General features: G+C 35.4%; 2 protein-coding genes across 3 annotated transcripts; both read left to right on the forward strand.

The window, feature by feature from the left end:
• The first annotated feature begins 1,129 nt into the window (after window positions 1-1,129).
• On the forward strand, window positions 1,130-2,074 carry LOC109677236 (olfactory receptor 8G5-like). The gene has a single exon (XM_074057234.1). The coding sequence runs from the start codon at window positions 1,130-1,132 to the stop codon at window positions 2,072-2,074; it is 945 nt and encodes a 314-aa protein (XP_073913335.1).
• Window positions 2,075-11,597: 9,523 nt separating this feature from the next.
• On the forward strand, window positions 11,598-14,972 carry LOC109702072 (olfactory receptor 10D1B-like). 2 transcript variants are annotated; one of them, XM_074057255.1, is made up of 2 exons: window positions 11,598-12,491; window positions 14,940-14,972. In XM_074057255.1, exons 1-2 carry the CDS (start codon window positions 11,598-11,600, stop codon window positions 14,970-14,972), a joined length of 927 nt encoding a protein of 308 aa, XP_073913356.1. The 2 variants fall into 2 exon arrangements, with proteins under 2 accessions (XP_073913356.1, XP_073913348.1); XM_074057247.1 differs by lacking the exon at window positions 14,940-14,972 and having other exon boundaries at window positions 11,598-12,530.
• The last annotated feature ends 2,547 nt before the right edge of the window (window positions 14,973-17,519 follow it).

Genomic DNA, 17,519 nt, shown 5'->3' on the forward strand with positions numbered 1-17,519 from the left:
AATTCAATCTGTTATGAAAAAATTTATATTAAAAATCCACAGACCAGATTCACTATACTAGTGGGTATTTCCATAAATCTGGAATCTAGATTATGAAATCCATACCTCCCCAAATCAATGTTTTTAAGGTTCATTTTACTGCTTACTGCTCTTTACTCACTATTCAACAGAATAAGGGACTACGTTTATAATTCTATATTTCCTAAATGTGCCTTATATTCCCTTCTAATTCACAAAAGTTGAAGGATAAGAAAGAAATATCAATATTCTAAAATTGGTATTTCTATAGTTTAAGTAATTATTAATTTTCTGACTGGTAGAATATTAATAGATTTCACACAATAACAATCAAAGTTACTTTAGGATAGATTAGCTTCTGCCAATTTCATTATAAGGCAGGTAATACTGTTCTCTCTTAGAGATTTGAAAGTCATGTTTCAGGAGTATTGGTGGAAATGATGGAGTCACACTATAGACACAAGCACTTTGGCATTAAGTCCTGGACATTTAACATTATTCACTCTGCTTCCCTCAGAAGTCAAAGGTCTTTAGTATCAGAACCATAAACATCTAACTTTGGATCACCCTATCTGGTGACATGCACAGTTATTGGAGGTGTTGGTTCGTTTTTGTAATAATTTTTGAAAACCTAAAGACTTAATGTAGAAGTACATATTTCCTGATACTACATAAAAATTGTGAAGGTTGAAAATAATATGAGATCTCTCTTTCTCCCCTGTTACAAATTACTCTCAGGTTATTTATGTAAGTATCTTTAGAAAGGGCTTCACTCTTCCAATCTAACAAAGCCATTTTTACTCATTTATATTGTGTTCTCTATATATTTAAATTTGTATATCAACTAAAAATATTGGCTTAAAATCATTGAAATAACCAAAATAGAAAATAGACACCTTGAAAGTTTTCAATTTTTATAAATATAATTAAAATATTTTATATAAAATACTGGCATATCTTTTTAAAAAAGCTTAATAAATATTATAAAGAGAAAATTTTCACCTGGGTAAATTTATTCAGAATGAAATGATCATACATTACAAAAGTAAAACACTAATTACATCTATCCAACAACAATTTTCCTCTTCCCTATAGAATCTGAATAGAAGACATGCACCCAGAGAATCATTCCACAGTGACCGAGTTCATCCTGGCTGGGCTCTCACAGCAGCCAGAACTTCAGCTGCCCCTCTTCGTTCTCTTCCTAGGAATCTATGTGGTCACAGTGGTGGGGAACTTGGGTATGATCACCCTTATCCTTCTCAGTTCTCACCTGCACACCCCCATGTACTATTTCCTCACCAGTCTCTCCTTCATTGACCTCTGCCATTCCACTGTCATTACTCCCAAAATGCTGGTAAACTTTGTGACAGAGAAGAACATCATATCCTACCCTGAATGCTTGACTCAGCTCTATTTCTTCCTCATTTTTGCTATCTCAGAGTGTCACATGTTGGCAGCAATGGCCTATGACCGCTATGTTGCCATCAGTAACCCCTTGCTTTACAATGTCATCATGTCCCATGAAGTCTGCTTTTCCCTGGCTTTAGGGGTATATAGCTGCGGTGTAGTTTGTGCATCAATTCATATAGACTTTCTGCTTAGAGTTAATTTCTGCAAATTCAATGTAATCAACCATTATTTCTGTGATCTTATTTCTGTTCTAAAGCTCTCCTGTTCTAGTACTTATGTCAATGAATTACTAATTCTTATCTTCAGTGGAATTAATATCCTTGCCCCCAGTCTGACAATCCTTAGCTCTTACATCTTCATCATTGCCAGCATCCTCTGCATTTGTTCCACAGAGGGCAGGTCCAAAGCCTTCAGCACCTGTAGCTCCCACATCACAGCAGTTGCTGTCTTCTATGGTTCTGCAGCCTTCATGTATCTTAACCCATCATCTGTCAGTTCCATGAACCAAGGCAAAGTGTCCTCTGTGTTTTATACCATTGTTGTGCCCATGTTGAACCCTTTGATCTACAGCCTGAGGAATAAGGATGTCAATGTTGCTCTGAAGAAAACACTGGAGAGAAGAGCATTCCTGTGTCAAAAGTAATAAGAAAAATATTGTATAAGCTTAAAGTGTATAGCCATTATATAGCATGAATTCATGAATTTTTATTGTAGTCCATCTAATCATCATGTTTCTGCCTTTAAGGCGATTATCTGGAAATTGTGTCTTTTTAGGTACTTTTTAAATGCTAATCTCTGTGTTTTTTCTCACAAATGCAATTGCAACACAGATTATAGGAACTTCAATGACATGGTTTCATGAACTAATGCCCTCTCCATCTCTTTCTCCATTTTCTTCCTTATTTGATAATAACATAGTCCTTAACGTAATAAAAATCCCATATTCCAGCAGTGGGATAACTCAACTCAGGTTTATAATATATATATATATATATATATATATATATATATATATATATATATAAACATGTCACAATGAAATACCTTGTACAGCTATCATAAAGAAACTAAAAGGTCATTTACTTACATAAATGGAGAACAAGAAGGCAAAACAGATCCTGTATGAGATTGGCACTAATAACAACAGGGGAGAATATAAGGAAAGTGTGTAGGAGGGTGAAAACTGTGGAAATATCATGTACACATGTATGTAAATGGAAAAGTGAGATCTGTTGAAAGTGTTCCAGAAATGGGGGCGAGGAGGGCAGAGGATAAAAGAGAGTGATGGAGAGGGTGAATTCAACTATGATATATTGTGAGACCTTTCATAAATGTCACAATGTACATACAGTTCAATAATAATAATGATAAATCTTAAAAAACAGGTCTATTTTTATATTCACTCAAAAAATACCTCAACATTTATTGATAAATAATTTGTCTACATTTTCCAGATTTCACATGTCTCCAGCCTGGAAAATTTTTGCATCATATTTCACCTCAAATTTCTTATTTGAACTTATTTACTCTCTTATTTTAATAAACTAATTGGCTTAAACATCTGACTTACAGACACATGCATATTTGTCATTTTTGTCAATCCAATATATACTACTTTTCCACTTATTTTTCTAGTTTTAGGTCAACTTCCTGCCCATTGTCTAAGTCTGCACTGCACTGTAATCTCAATGAAGGCCCTCCCTTGTACATAGGATACAGCCACAGCTTCAGCACCTAGAATGTGCCTGTTACCTACTAGATCTTTGATAATTCTCTTGCCATTTATTCCCCCTATAAAATATTTATGTGAAAACCAGTGTATATCAAACATAGATTTCACTCATTAGCCATTTAAGTGCTGGATACAGCTTTTTATGTTTAATTAAAAATTATGCCTAAATTTGGAGAATTCTTCAGGAATTCATAAGACCACTGTGGTAGCTCCTTTCTCAACAAGGGCTTATATTAGCCTTGAGTTTCTTCTGCAGGAAATCATAACACAAGTGTGATAATTTGTGAAGACTAGATTTGTTAAATCATTAAATCCCATTTTCAAGGAAGCAGTCCCTGAAGCAAGTTTAATTTATTGTTGAATTCAGCATGCACCTAAGAGCCAAACATTTTCAATAGCTTACAAATGCAATGAGTGGACAAGACAAATCACATGGCAGAGTGATGTGATGTCTGCAGCACAGAAAACGCAGTGTAGACCTCTATACTCACTACTGTGGGGGAAATGACTCACCCAGGTTAGCATGGAGGAAATTTCCTTGTTTTTTAGAGTTAAGAAGGAACAACATTAAATACTAAAATGCAGATGTTTGAGTTTCAGTTGATACATTTTTCTCATCCTTTTTGTTTGCTTTTCTCTCCTTTTATTTGTTGGTTGCTGGTGAGGGAAGGGCAGTTTCTCTGCTTGATTACCAGCTTATGTAGCCTGCTTGATTCATAACACTTGGTAATTAATCCCAGCCTTCATCTGCAGAGGAGGTAGAGAATGAGTCAGGATATAAAAGATTGCTTCCTGAGAACTCTAAAACTTCTTCAAACATTACATTAATCATAACAAGTAGATGAGATTATGATCTTCAACAACCAATAACCCAGTAATTCTGAGAAACCAAAAATCCTGGTGTAAATCCATTTATTTCACATAGGGTTGAGTTAAATGATTTTTCTAAATTAAACCATTCTATTGGTTTATTTATTATTAGAAGTTATCACCTGATAACCGAGGCAAAATGTTCCAGAAACTGATCTGGAAAAATACTAGGAACTCAGACATCACTTTAAATGCTTCAAGAACTTAAATACCATTCTTCAGAGTATTCATCTTTGAAACTCCAGCTAAATTATTCTGTGTACCATCCTTTTCTCATGTTCTCAGGCACTGCCTCTCTTTTAGCACTTACTGCAAATGTTACAGGGCTGCTTTTCTTCTGCAGCAGTGTTGTTTCACACCTCTTTCAGTTTTCTGGGCTGTTCTGTGAAATAGGGGGATTATTATAAGAGAATAATAAGGTCAAAGAGGCCCCTTGAAAGCACTGGAACCCTTGATTTATTTTTGTTCCCCTTCAATTCCATGCCATAACTGGCTTGTCTGTCATTGCTGTGTTTTCACATTTTCCTTTTTCTTTAGCAGACTTGGCCTTCTACCTCTGAGTACTTCTTAGAAAACTCTGGTTGGCTCAAACATCTGAATGCTTTCTCTTGTACTCTTCCTGGATCATTTGCACGAAGAATGCGTATGAGGACATTTTGACTTTCAGGTTCCTCAGACTTCTTTTGGTCATGTTTAGTTGTTTTCCTTCAGAGTCGTACAAAGCATTCCAGTGCCCTCTCAGCTCTCATCTGCTCTGGCACTGTGTCTATCCACGATGCTTTTACACAGATACACTTTGTGGAATGGCTAAACCAAGAGAGTTAACGTATCTATTGATTCATATTCCTGTCATTTTTATGATGAGAATATTTAAAATCTACCACTTTTGCAAACCTCAAGTATATATGTTTCTATTACATATAGTCATAACATTATACGTTAGATCTGTTAGTCATACTCATCCTAATTGTGTTTTCCAGTCAATGTCAAATTGCCTCCTAAAAAGTCCTAATAACCAGAATTCCATTCTCCTCTTATGAACTTGGCTTTCTTTTACATTCTACATATAAGTGAAATAATGCATTGTCTTTTGTGCTTGGCTTATTTTACTTAGCACAGTATTCTCGAGGCTTATCCATGTTGTAAATAACAAGATTTACTTCTTTTTAAAGGCTAACTGGTATTCCTGTATTTGTGTTGGTGTGTAGCTGTGTCACATTGTCTTTATACATTTATCTGTTAATGGACACTTCAGTTGAATCTGTATATTTGCTTTTGTGAATAATGCTTCAATAAACACAGAAGTGCTGATAGATTTTCGATTTATTGATTTCAATTTCTTTAGAAATATATTCAGTAGTTCTACATTTCCCAGTATTATTTTGAATAGGAATGATAAGAGAAGACAGCTTGCTTTGTCCTGATTCTACTGAGCAGCTGCATAATTTCTTTCAACACTTATCTTGAGATCAACAAAGAATTTTAAGATAATTCCTTCCTTTGAGGGCAATCTTTGCCCAACAGGGACAGGAGCCTGTATAAACACTCCATCTGATAATTCCTCCGAGTTACTCATCTGGGAGACTCTTACCTTACTCAGGAAATGTCCATAAATTTGAATCCCTATTGCTCACAAATAGCATCTCAGTAGCACACTATGATGTTGGTTTCTTCTCCTTCATAACTTTGCTTCTTATCTGAATGAAAGTATAATACCTTTACTTATCAAATCTTAGCATAGGAATTAAAGTAAACCTCAAATACACTTTAGGAATCTTTTTAGTCATAAAATAAAGGAGATTTTTTTCTTCACAAAAGTCTCACATTTACCATTCAATATGTTCATTTTCAAATATTATAAATATAATCTTGAGTAAAGTGAAACTGAGAGGAATTAATTTTAAGTAAATGGAAGAATAGAAACACAAGACCAAAGAACTATGGGACAAAAGTTATAACATATACATAAGTGGAATAACAGAAGAAGGAGAGAGCACTAAGAGAGTGGCTCAAGTGGTAGAGCACCTACCTAGCAAGCATAAGGACCTGAGTTCAAACCTCAGTACTGCCAAAAAAGGAGAAGAGACAAATCAACAAATATTCAAATCAATAATGACTAATTATTTCCAAAAATTAATGTTGGGTTCCAACCACAGTTTTCAAAATCTCAAAAGCACCAAGAAGTATAAATGCAAAAAAGTGTATATCTAGGCATAAAATACCACATAATAGGGTAAAGACAGTTTCTTTAAGAAACAGCATTTGGAAAACTGGACCTCCACATGTACAAGAGTGTAATTGGGCTTTCATCAAACACAATATAGAAATCAACCCATAATTGATTGAAGCCAAACATAAGAGACAAAAGTAAAACAATTTTTGAGAAATGTTCCATGCTATAGAAAATATAGCAAAATAGAAAAGCATCCATTTAAAAATCTAAAACACTAATGAAACAGCAAATGAAAACCACTCATAAATTTTGACTGACATCCACACCAATGTATCTAATGTTAGTTCAAAAATTCCCAAAGGACAGCATTTTTTTACTTTAGAAATATTTAAAGATTTTGTTTTGGGAAGCAAAAACAGTAATAAAGGTCACTTACTGCATTTAGTAGTTTATTTTATTTTGTTTATTTAATTACACTATGTGTACCTTAATTGATGCTAACTGGGAGGAGCACATAATCAAAGATTTGACAGCTAACAATGCAAACATGTATTGTGAACTAAAACTTCTACTTACGATGACTCTATCATTGATGATTCTCCTGTTGTTCCTGATATAACAGACCACAGGAGAGGTCTTGGTTTGCCTGTTTCAACACTGGTTTTTATGGTGATTTCAGCTCTTGGGTTTCTGCTTACTTTTTCTGAAATTTTGTGCCTTCTAAATTGTGCAGTGTATACATTTAATGCCCTCCATGATGTAGTTTGGAATAAAAATGAAATCATATCCCTTAAGATGATAAGCCAGATTTGATGACAGATCAGTCTCAGTCATCCTTTTGCTCTACAGCAATCCTTTACATCTACAAATCTAAGAGAGCTGTAAGTTCATTGTACTCCCCTTAGGGGATTCAACTTTGATCTTTTGCTGGATAACTTAGACATCTATGCCACCAGATATAGTATATAGATTGACCCCATAAATTTACATTTCCAAGCCTGCATTAAAACTTTCATACTCATGTGACCTCCCCTTAGCATGACTTGTTTTTCATAATACTGTTTGTATTTGTATTAGGTCTATATTCCACATATGAGAGAAAACTTAGGGCCTTTGGCCTTGTGAATCTCGCTAACTTCACGTACAAGAGAGGGGATAAAAGAAGAAAGTTAAGAGGGGGAATATGGTTTATGTACTTCCTATATAAGAAAAAATATATAATTTTTAAACCCATTGAATTCACCATAAGAAGGAGGCTAAGGCAGAAAGGAGAAAAATAGAGGGATTGATCCAATTCAGGTTATAATACAAATAATCATGAAACACCCTGTATAGTTATTGTAAACAAATAAAAAATGTCATTTTTATACAAAAATGGAGAACAAAAAGGCAAAACAGGTCCTGTTTGGGAAGGTCAGTACCAGTGGAATGGTTAGGATATATGGACAGTTTAGGGTGGTGAATATGATAGAAATATTATGTATACATGTATGTAAATGGAAAAATGAGACCTGTTGAAACCATCCCAGGAATGGAGGGAGAGAGAATAAAAGAGAATAATGGAGATGGTGAATTCATCTATGATACATTGTACGAACTTTTGTAAATGTCACATTTTATCCCTGGTACAATAATAATAACAAAAAGAAAAAGGAAAAAATCATATACATAGCCTGATTCATATGACAAATTATCTTTCCTCTGGACTTACATTCAGTTAATCAATCTTTGAGATATTGGGATTTAAGAAGCAGATCTGATTATTTCCCTTCAGTTTCCTGGAGAGAATGACTATCTTCTGCCGAAACACACACACACACATACACACACACAAAGAGTGCATGTGACTAGTTAATTTTGCATGTATATTTTTGTTGTACTATAAATTCATAGACTAAAAACAGTAAAGCTTCATCTTCCCTTTAAAGAGGTGGAATCTGCCTTTTTGGGTGAGATCATTTCAGGGCAGTTATATGGTGTATGAACATCTGCAAGCTTCTTGACTATTAGAACTCAGAAACGAGTTTAAAAAGACAAGGGCTGTTATGTCTCAATGAAGCAAGCATGATGTAAATTTTCTTTATGTTACACCATCATCTAAGATAGCCTCTTGGGGATCATCTTCTGATCACAGGGTTTCTCTGTACCACTGGGGACCTGTTATCCCCAATAAAATATGATCTTTAGAGATTTGCACTTCTGTCCTAGCTATAACCTAGCTAGGACATTCCCTAGCTATAAGCCATTCAAAGAATAGTAAATAAAGATAGTTAGTGAGGGCAAGGGTGCCAGGAAGACTTTTCCAAATCTACAAAATAAGTCTGTCAGTGACTTTTTTTCACTCATACAAGGGTAATTGCTCTGTGGCAAGTCTTTTTTGGATGAAGTGGAGGTATATTGGAAAATACATTAATGTTGTAATCAGAAGATTTAGGTATGATTTGCTCTTCCTTTTACTTTCAAAAAGTTTGAATTGCATGTCCTTATCTGGAAACTGGAGTCCCTTAAAGGGACTTTGTTAGAATTAATTAAGAGATCAGAAATTAAATTATACGATAATGCAATAGGAAAACAACAATATTTGTAAAAAATCATAATCAAGTCAGAATTAGTAACTACTGAGACATTTGTACTCTTCTGTATTTGCGATGCATCCTACCCACTATCAGCTGTAGAAATGTGGTCCACTTACTTAAATTTTTTGTGTCTTAGTTTCTTAAGTTAAAGTGGGAATAAATAGTACCTGCCTCATAGACTGTGGTTAGGATTAAAAGAGCTGATGTATATAAAGTATTTAGTACAATGCCTAGACATAATTCAGATTTTTATTTGCTTTTTAACTACATTCCATACAGAAATGCATCTCCAATTGCATCTACCTTCCTAAGGGACACTTCTTCTTTGACATCTGGCCATTCTTCCCTTGGAACCTATCACAAATGTTATTATTTTAACTACTGTAAAGATAATCATACTTATTAATATTTTAAAGGTAAATAGATCTATTATATTGAGTCATTTATATTGTCTAGTTTATGGCCACTTTGCTAATTTATAACTTTCCTTTTAATGACCTTAAGTTATTAAAATTGCAGTAAGAGGCTTTGCTAGAATGGTAGTAAATAATACTTTATTATTCATTAAATCCTGTTTTAAATTGTGGTACTCACTGTAGATATCTACATAGCCCCTAAAATGTTTATGTTTTGTTACCACATGCAAAGTTAACATGTAAGAGGTGGGCAAAAAAAGGAATAGTTGGCATGAAGACTTGAGGTTGGCTCTGGAGTCCATTTTCCATTCTAGCAGACTGGAAAGGGATGAAGGTGTATTTGTTTCAAAGGGTATCTGAAAGAAGTGATCCAAGAGGAATGCATAGTTTTATATATTACTAGTATATGCAAACACCAAACCTCAGTTCCTGAGTCTGAAATATTGTTATGTTCTAAGAACCAGAAAATGTGACTTGGATTACATGTACCATACTGCAGGAAATTTCACCATTTGTTCCTGTGGAAAATGCATTCCTGGCAAGAACTGATTTCTTAACTGCACTAAGTCTTCCAATCTACCAACTCCATTTCTTTCTCCATTTATATATGTCTTCTTTGATTGCTTTCATCAATATGTTATTTTCAGTACATTGATTTGACTAGATTTCAAATTATGTATTTGGTGTTTTATTATCAATAGTACTGTTTGTTTTGATTTTAATTTCTATTTTTGTATTGCAAATGAAAGCAGAAGCATTTGCAATAAAGCAAATGAAGCATTTTGGAGGTACTGACTTTGCATCTTGTAAACTTACTAAATTTACTTTTACTACAGAAGTCTTTATTGTAGATTCTTTGAAATGTATATTGCAAATAAGCATATTGTTTATGAATAGAAACAGTTTATTACTTTCTGTTTATGGTCTTGCCTTTTGTTTTTCTCTCCTTGTTGCACTATCAAGGGCTCATAGTATGATATTAAATGTTTCTAGTTTATTCATCATCGATTTTTTTTCAGTACTAAAATTTGTATTTGCTTCAATTTTTATATTTTATATGTCTCCACTGAGAACATCTTTCTGTCCATTCATTTGAAATGTGCTTATCTAAACCTCACGGCTTCAATAGTAAAAGTTTTAGTATTTTTGATAATTCCAACTTCTGGTTCATCTCAGAGTTGGAACATACTCATTTTCTTTTCTCTTGAGAATTACTTGGAGTTTCTTTTTTGTTTGTGTGTTTTGTATGTTGAATAATTACAGATTGCATTATGAGCACTTCATATTCTTTCAGTTAGACCCTGGATTCTGTTAAAATTCCCTGGAGAGTATTGGCCTTTGTTTGGATGTTTGTGTAATGAATGATCAATTTAGTTAGCAGCAAAAAGTTCCTCTTGTGTTCTGTAGGTAATGTTTCTGACTTCTATTCAGTTTAAAGCCTTTAATATACTGCGGTATGTTTGTCCTTTATATGTTCCACTGAGAGATTACTGTAAGATTTTGCCACCCAGAGGTTAATATGAGACCTAGGTAGCATGTCAAATCACAGTTCAGTTCTCTTAGCCTCTATGACATTTCTTTATATTCATTCCATATATGTGCACCTTAGAAGTGAGCTCTTTGTCCCTTTCCACCATTCCCTTATCTATAGAAATATACAGCCCACCAACCCACATACACATACATCTCAGTGCTGTGATCCTCTATCCAGACATTAAAGTTTCTTCACAAGCTATTGTTTCTTATGCTGCTGCCATGTAATTCTCAAGCTGCTACTGCTTCTTAGGGCACAGTTGTGGAGGAAAGGAGAAAGGCAGGGAAAGGTGAGAGAAAGAGGAGAGAAGAAGAGAAAGTAGGAGAAGAAAAAGGAGAAAACAAAAGTCATGTCCTTACATTTTTGGATGACAGAGACCACTTTTATCAGATTCAGGGGTTAATTACTGAAACTCCATCATCCTGAGCAACAAAAACATGATTCTGTAATTTTAGCTCACCTTCAGATTACATCCATAAAAATAATAGAGGAAAAAAAGCAGAAAATCCCACCTGTATGGGGTATTTCTTTCAAATTTTATCTCATTTTCTCAGTCTGCTTCCTTCTGTTTACTTTTCAGAGTCTTTAGGAAAATTCTTTTTATCTATTCACCTAAAGTTTCAATTATAAGCAACAAGAAATATAGACTCTGGTGACATTAATCCAACTTGGTCCAAATCAACATTTCCAAATTATAGCCAAGAGGTTTATGAACCATATGTTTTAAGTGTAGATCTGCCCCTATGTCAGAGAGATGACTATTGATTGTTAAAATATGAAACCAACACATCCTGAAGAGATGTTTTGACCAGTGTTTACATCTTAAATCCTGCGTTCTGCCTTGAAGTCCAACATTTTGACAACAATGAGGAATCTCTCGGTGGTGACAGAGTTTATCCTTCTTGGCATTCCACACATGAAGGGATTGAAGACCACGCTCTTTGTCCTGTTTTTGTCCTTCTACATCTTCACCCTCATGGGGAACCTGCTCATACTCCTGGCAATTATCTCTTCCTCCCGATTTCACACTCCCATGTACTTCTTCCTGTGCAAGCTGTCTGTGTGTGACATATTTTTCCCTTCTGTGAGTTCCCCCAAGTTGCTCTTCTACCTCCTAGGAAACAGCCGGGCCATCTCCTATGCAGGCTGTGTGTCCCAGCTCTTTTTCTACCATTTCCTGGGATGTACTGAATGTTTCCTGTACACAGTGATGGCCTATGACCGTTTTGTTGCCATATGTTATCCTCTATACTACTCAATAATCATGAGCCACAAAGTGTGCACCATCCTGGCTATGGGGACCTCATTTTTTGGTTGCATTCATGCCACTTTTCTAACCACTCTCACCTTCCAGTTGCCCTACTGTGGTCCTAATGAGGTGCATTATTACTTCTGTGATATCCCAGTAATGTTGAAGCTGGCTTGTGCAGACACATCAGTTCTGGAGGTGATGGGGCTCATCAGTGTTGGCCTCATGCCCCTCAGCTGCTTCTTTCTCATTCTAACCTCCTACAGCTGCATTGTCTGCTCCATCCTGCAGATGCATTCTGCTGAGGGACGACACCAAGCCTTTTCCATCTGCAGTGCTCACCTCATTGCCATCCTCCTCTCCCTTATGCCAGTGGTCCTCATCTACCTGCAGCCTACTCCCAATTCCTGGCTTAATGCAACTGTTCAGGTCCTAAATAACCTGGTCACCCCCACGGTGAATCCTTTGATCTACAGCCTAAGAAATAAAGAAGTAAAATATTCTCTGAAGAAGATAGTACAGCAAGTGGCCTTCATACCTGAGAAGTGACAGAGGGAGGATCAGTAATTAACAATAGTAAGATTACACTTCCTACAAAAGGTTTTTTCTTTTGTGTGATAGTACAGATATTATCACAGCTTCTTTTTGCAGATGAAGAAGCCAAGACTTAAAGACTCAGGACAAATTACTCAAGGTCATGTAACTAATAATTCATGTAACTAATATTCTACCTAGGAAGATTATCTTTTTCCAGTTGGCATAATATCTTGAATTCTCTTTTTCATTTTCCTGTCTTATGACTTTGTTCCTATATCCTTTCCTTCTCCTCTCTTTTACCTTACTTCAGTAGTTCTTCATTTTTTTTGGCATGGTTATCACCTTACCCCCCTCAAATGTCTACTGAATAAACTCTCATTCAATAGCTTAGAAATTGCTAAAATACATTGGAGCTGTTCAACTACATGGCTTCTGTTGGAATCCTGTTACTTTTAAAACATGAAGTATAAAGGAACAGGATTTCTAGATGGGTTCTATATCAGGTTTCTTTTTTTCCATTTTCTTTTTTTGCTAGGACTAGGGTTAGAACTCAGGACTACATGCTTGGTAAGCATGAGGCACTTTAACACTTCAGCCACTCTACCAGCTCTGTCAGAATTCTTATGTAGGAATCAGAACACGGTTATACTGTTTTACCTAGAAATCCTTTCTATTGGTCTTTGATAAGGTGTGGATGAAAGAGAATGTGGATGGAGTATATATATTCTGTGAAGCATGGGATTGTGTTTTTTTTTAAGTATTAGAAAATTATGATTTGTCTTTGCAATCTCCAGAATACCCAAAGAGAAGTCCAAGCCACTATTGGCTTATAGTTTTGGATACTCTGCTTTCATGAAGGCTTTGGCCTTGGTGCACACCCTCTTACATTCTTTTCTTCATTTTGTTAGTGGGCTTATCACAAGAAATGTTATAGTCCAGACATCAATGTGATGGAAAGAAAAGACAGTGGGAATGGAGAAAAATGGTAATGTGTAGGGGGAAGGAGTTATTGAAAGGAAAGGAGATGATTGGAAGAAGCAGATTTAGAATGAAGTACTCATTCCTTTCATAGCTTTTCTGGGACAAAAATCTATCAAGGAATCTGCCAGACCAAATCAGACATGATATGGTTTTTTCCCCTTGGTCAGCATCACAAGCTTTGAGGGAAGAACCACTTTTTCCTGTTCAGTTCTCTTAAGCACTAATTTACTCCTTTTATTCCCATTTCCATGATCATATTATTAAAATAACCCATTCACTTCATCACATTTTTTCCACTTATCTGGTTATATAGTTTGATTCAAACATGCATTATTATTTTTATTATTTTTTTATTATTCATATGTGCATACAAGGCTTGGGTCATTTCTACCCCCTGCCCCCACCCTGCCCCTTACCATCCACTCCACCCCTTCCCTCTCCCAGCAGAAACTATTTTGCCCTTATCTCTAGTTTTATTGAAGAGAGAATATAAGCAATAATAGGAAGGAACAAGTGTTTTTGCTATTGAGATAAGGATAGCCAAACAGGGAGATGACTCACATTAATTTCCTATGCGTGTGTGTTACCTTCTAGGCTAATTCTTTTTGATCTAACCTTTTCTGTAGTTCCTGGTCCCCTTTTCCTACTGGCCTCAGTTGCTTTTAAGGTATCTGCTTTAGTTTCTCTGCGTTAAGGACAACAAATGCTAGCTAGATTTTTAGGTGTCTTACCTATCCTCACCTCTCCCTTATGTGTTCTCGCTTTTATCATGTGCTCAAAGTCCAATCCCCTTGTTGTGTTTGCCCTTGATCTAATGTCCACATATGAGGGAGAACATAAGATTTTTGGTCTTTTGAGCCAGGCTAACCTCACTCAGAATTATGTTCTCCAATTCCATCCATTTACCAGTGAATGATAACATTTTGTTCTTCTTCATCGCTGCATAAAATTCCATTGTGTGTAGATACCACATTTTCTTAATCCATTCGTCAGTGGTGGGGCATCTTGGCTGTTTCCATAACTTGACTATTGTGAATAGTGCTGCAATAAACATGGGTGTGCAGGTGCCTCTAGAGTAACCTGTGTCACAGTCTTTTGGGTATATCCCCAAGAGTGGTATTGCTGGATCAAATGGTAGATCAATGTTTAGCTTTTTAAGTAGCCTCCAAATTTTTTTCCAGAGTGGCTGTACTAGTTTACATTCCCACCAACAGTGTAAGAGGGTTCCTTTTCCCCTCATCCTTGCCAACACCTGTTGTTCGTGGTGTTGCTAATGATGGCTATTCTAACAGGGGTGACGTGGAATCTTAGTGTGGTTTTAATTTGCATTTCCTTTATTGCTAGAGATGGTGAGCATTTTTTCATGTGTGTTTTTGCCATTTGAATTTCTTCTTTTGAGAAAGTTCTTCAAACATACATTATTAATGTAAATTTTGTTTTCATATTTTTATTACTTATTATTTATCTCTCTAAGTAAACAAAAACTCTACAGGAACAATTCATATCCTGTTTGTTACTCTACCTGTAGAACCTAACATTATAGGATATAAAAAATATGAATTTTTGTAAACAAACTCTTCTTATCCCTTATAATGATAGTGAATTCCTAATACCCACATTCTTTTAAATGTGTTGGATCTTTGTTTCTTGGTTTTTGTTAGACTTAAGTGTTTTGCCTTCATTTACAACTGAGGCTTTGCCCAGAATTGTAATTTCTCTACATCAGAATTTTAACACACTAGCTCCTAACATTTACTGTCATGATGATAAATGATAAATTCTACTGTTCATCATTATTTCATTTCATCCTGACACTGACTCTTACTTTGTTATACATCTGGAGCCAAACTCTTTGGACTCTATTGCCACCTCTCTTCTCAGACATCCATTTGGAACCACCAATTATCACTGTCATTAACCAACTGCCTGATTGAAATCTCTGTAGTTGATTGCACCTAAAATTATCTAAAATACATGCTTCAAACTAATAGATCATTTAATCACTCATGATTTTCTACCCAATTATAGTTCTTATTCTAATTGTAACAAAGGTATTTAAAGGAGACTTGTTAATCTCATTTAATATGTAATAGTAAAAATAATACATTAAATAGAATGATAGCATCATAATTAGCTTTATAATCAGTTCTATAAGAAAAGGGAGAAAAAAAGTCATATTATTTAGTTCCTGACTATGTGCCATGATCTTTCTAAGACCTTCATATAAAATTTTTTTCATTAAACTTTCATATCAACCACTGAAAACATGTGTTAGAATACACATTTTGTTCAAATATGGAAATTAGTGCCATTAAGGGTAAGTAACATCTCCACGATCATATTAATTCAGAGAAACCCCAAAGTACAATCTACCTCATAACAAATTCACACTTTTCTTTTGTGTTTTTCTGATTCTACCTGAAACACTAGTGCACAAATAAAATAAAGCTGAAGTCAAAAAGAATTACATGGATTTCAACACTGATGTTTTAACTACACAATTTCATGAAGTCAAGGCTCTTAACAGTTTACAAAAGGAATAGAAAATACTGATATAAGATAAAATTAAATTGGTCAAGGTCTTTGTCAATGAACACAGCCACCTGTTAAGTACTCTATTCCAGCTAATGTATCAAGCACCCTAATTCTCATAGTCTACTAACCACTGTACTTCTCATAAATAGCATATGAAGTAATACTATTCAAAGTTTGGAAGATTGAAACAACAGTACTTAGATAATTACATTTTTAAAAGACCATATTCAAAGTTGAGGGGTGTAAATCCAGTTTTCACATAGGTATATCTATGTTGACTACACTTTCAGATTTATCTAAAGCCAAAATGCCTTTCAAATAAACTAGGCCACAAACATCATTATCATCCTTTTTTAGATTCAATGAGATCAGATATTTATTGTTAAAAAGAATGGTTTTTAAAAAATCTAAAGGGTAAACTTAGACTGTAACAATGTAATTATGAAAATAATGCATCAAAGGTTTCCCACCCTACTTAGATTTCAATGATGTCATACATGAAGAAAATGAGGCATCCACAAATGGAGGACTAACTGTGATAGAACTTACACTCTGTCAATCACTAGAAAATTGAGCAAAATGTAAAAAAAAAAATTGCTTTGGATGCTAAAAGAAAGCTAAGGAATATTATCCTTGAGACGCTGGCTTTCTGTTTCGTGACAATGTCTGAAACTGGGCACAGGAACAGTGAATCCAAACATAGCATAGACACCTCATAGACTTGGAAACACAGCTGTCATAGTTTAGAAACATCAAGGTGGCTAGATTTTGTGTAACCAAATATTAGAGAGTTCCCACAGATGAAAAATCTAAATTCTAATTTGTGAAGGTGTAGGGAGAAAATCCACAAGACTAAGCAAAAGAAACTGCTAAAATAATTATAGTAATTAATGATTAACAGTAAACAGTATTTCAAGAACTTACTTAGACCCCCATCCTGGAGGCCCACCAGGCCCCCACTCTACATGCCTGCCAGATCACTGCTGTGCGAGGCTCCCACCAGTTGGACCCAGCAGGCCCCTAGTCCACAGGCCCATTGGACCCCCACTCAACCAGGCTTCCACCCCACAGGCCCACTCCACCAGAACCCTGCCCCACATGTCTGCTGGGCCTTCACCATGAAGGCCTGCTGGGCTGCTGCCTCACCAGTCTGCAGCCCTATAGACTCTCCAGGCTGCTGCCAGCTGGCCTACCAGGCATTTGCCTGCCACAGGATGGCTCCAACATCACCAGAAGCTGGCTTGAAACCTGCCTAGGAGGCACAGCCAGACAGGACTGGATGCTAAATGAGTAACATCAGAACAACTAAAACTGTAATTCTACTGTTCCTGAACTGGTGACTTTTTTTTTACTTTCTTTAAGGGTTTGGCTGTCTTTTTCTCTATTTGATCATTGACCATCTCTCCCTGTTGTTTTCTTTGGTTTCTCTTTTTTTCTCTCTCTTTTTTTAACTTTTCTTCTATTTTTTCTCCTTTTTTCTTGGTT

Source organism: Castor canadensis, chromosome 2 (assembly GCF_047511655.1).
Source record: "Castor canadensis chromosome 2, mCasCan1.hap1v2, whole genome shotgun sequence".
Classification (NCBI taxonomy): Eukaryota; Metazoa; Chordata; class Mammalia; order Rodentia; family Castoridae; genus Castor; species Castor canadensis.

Excerpts from the sequence above, each read along its gene's own strand:
- LOC109702072 (XM_074057247.1), top strand. The coding sequence starts at position 11,598 with ATGAGGAATCTCTCGGTGGTGACAGAGTTTATCCTTCTTGGCATTCCA.
- LOC109677236 (XM_074057234.1), top strand. The coding sequence starts at position 1,130 with ATGCACCCAGAGAATCATTCCACAGTGACCGAGTTCATCCTGGCTGGG.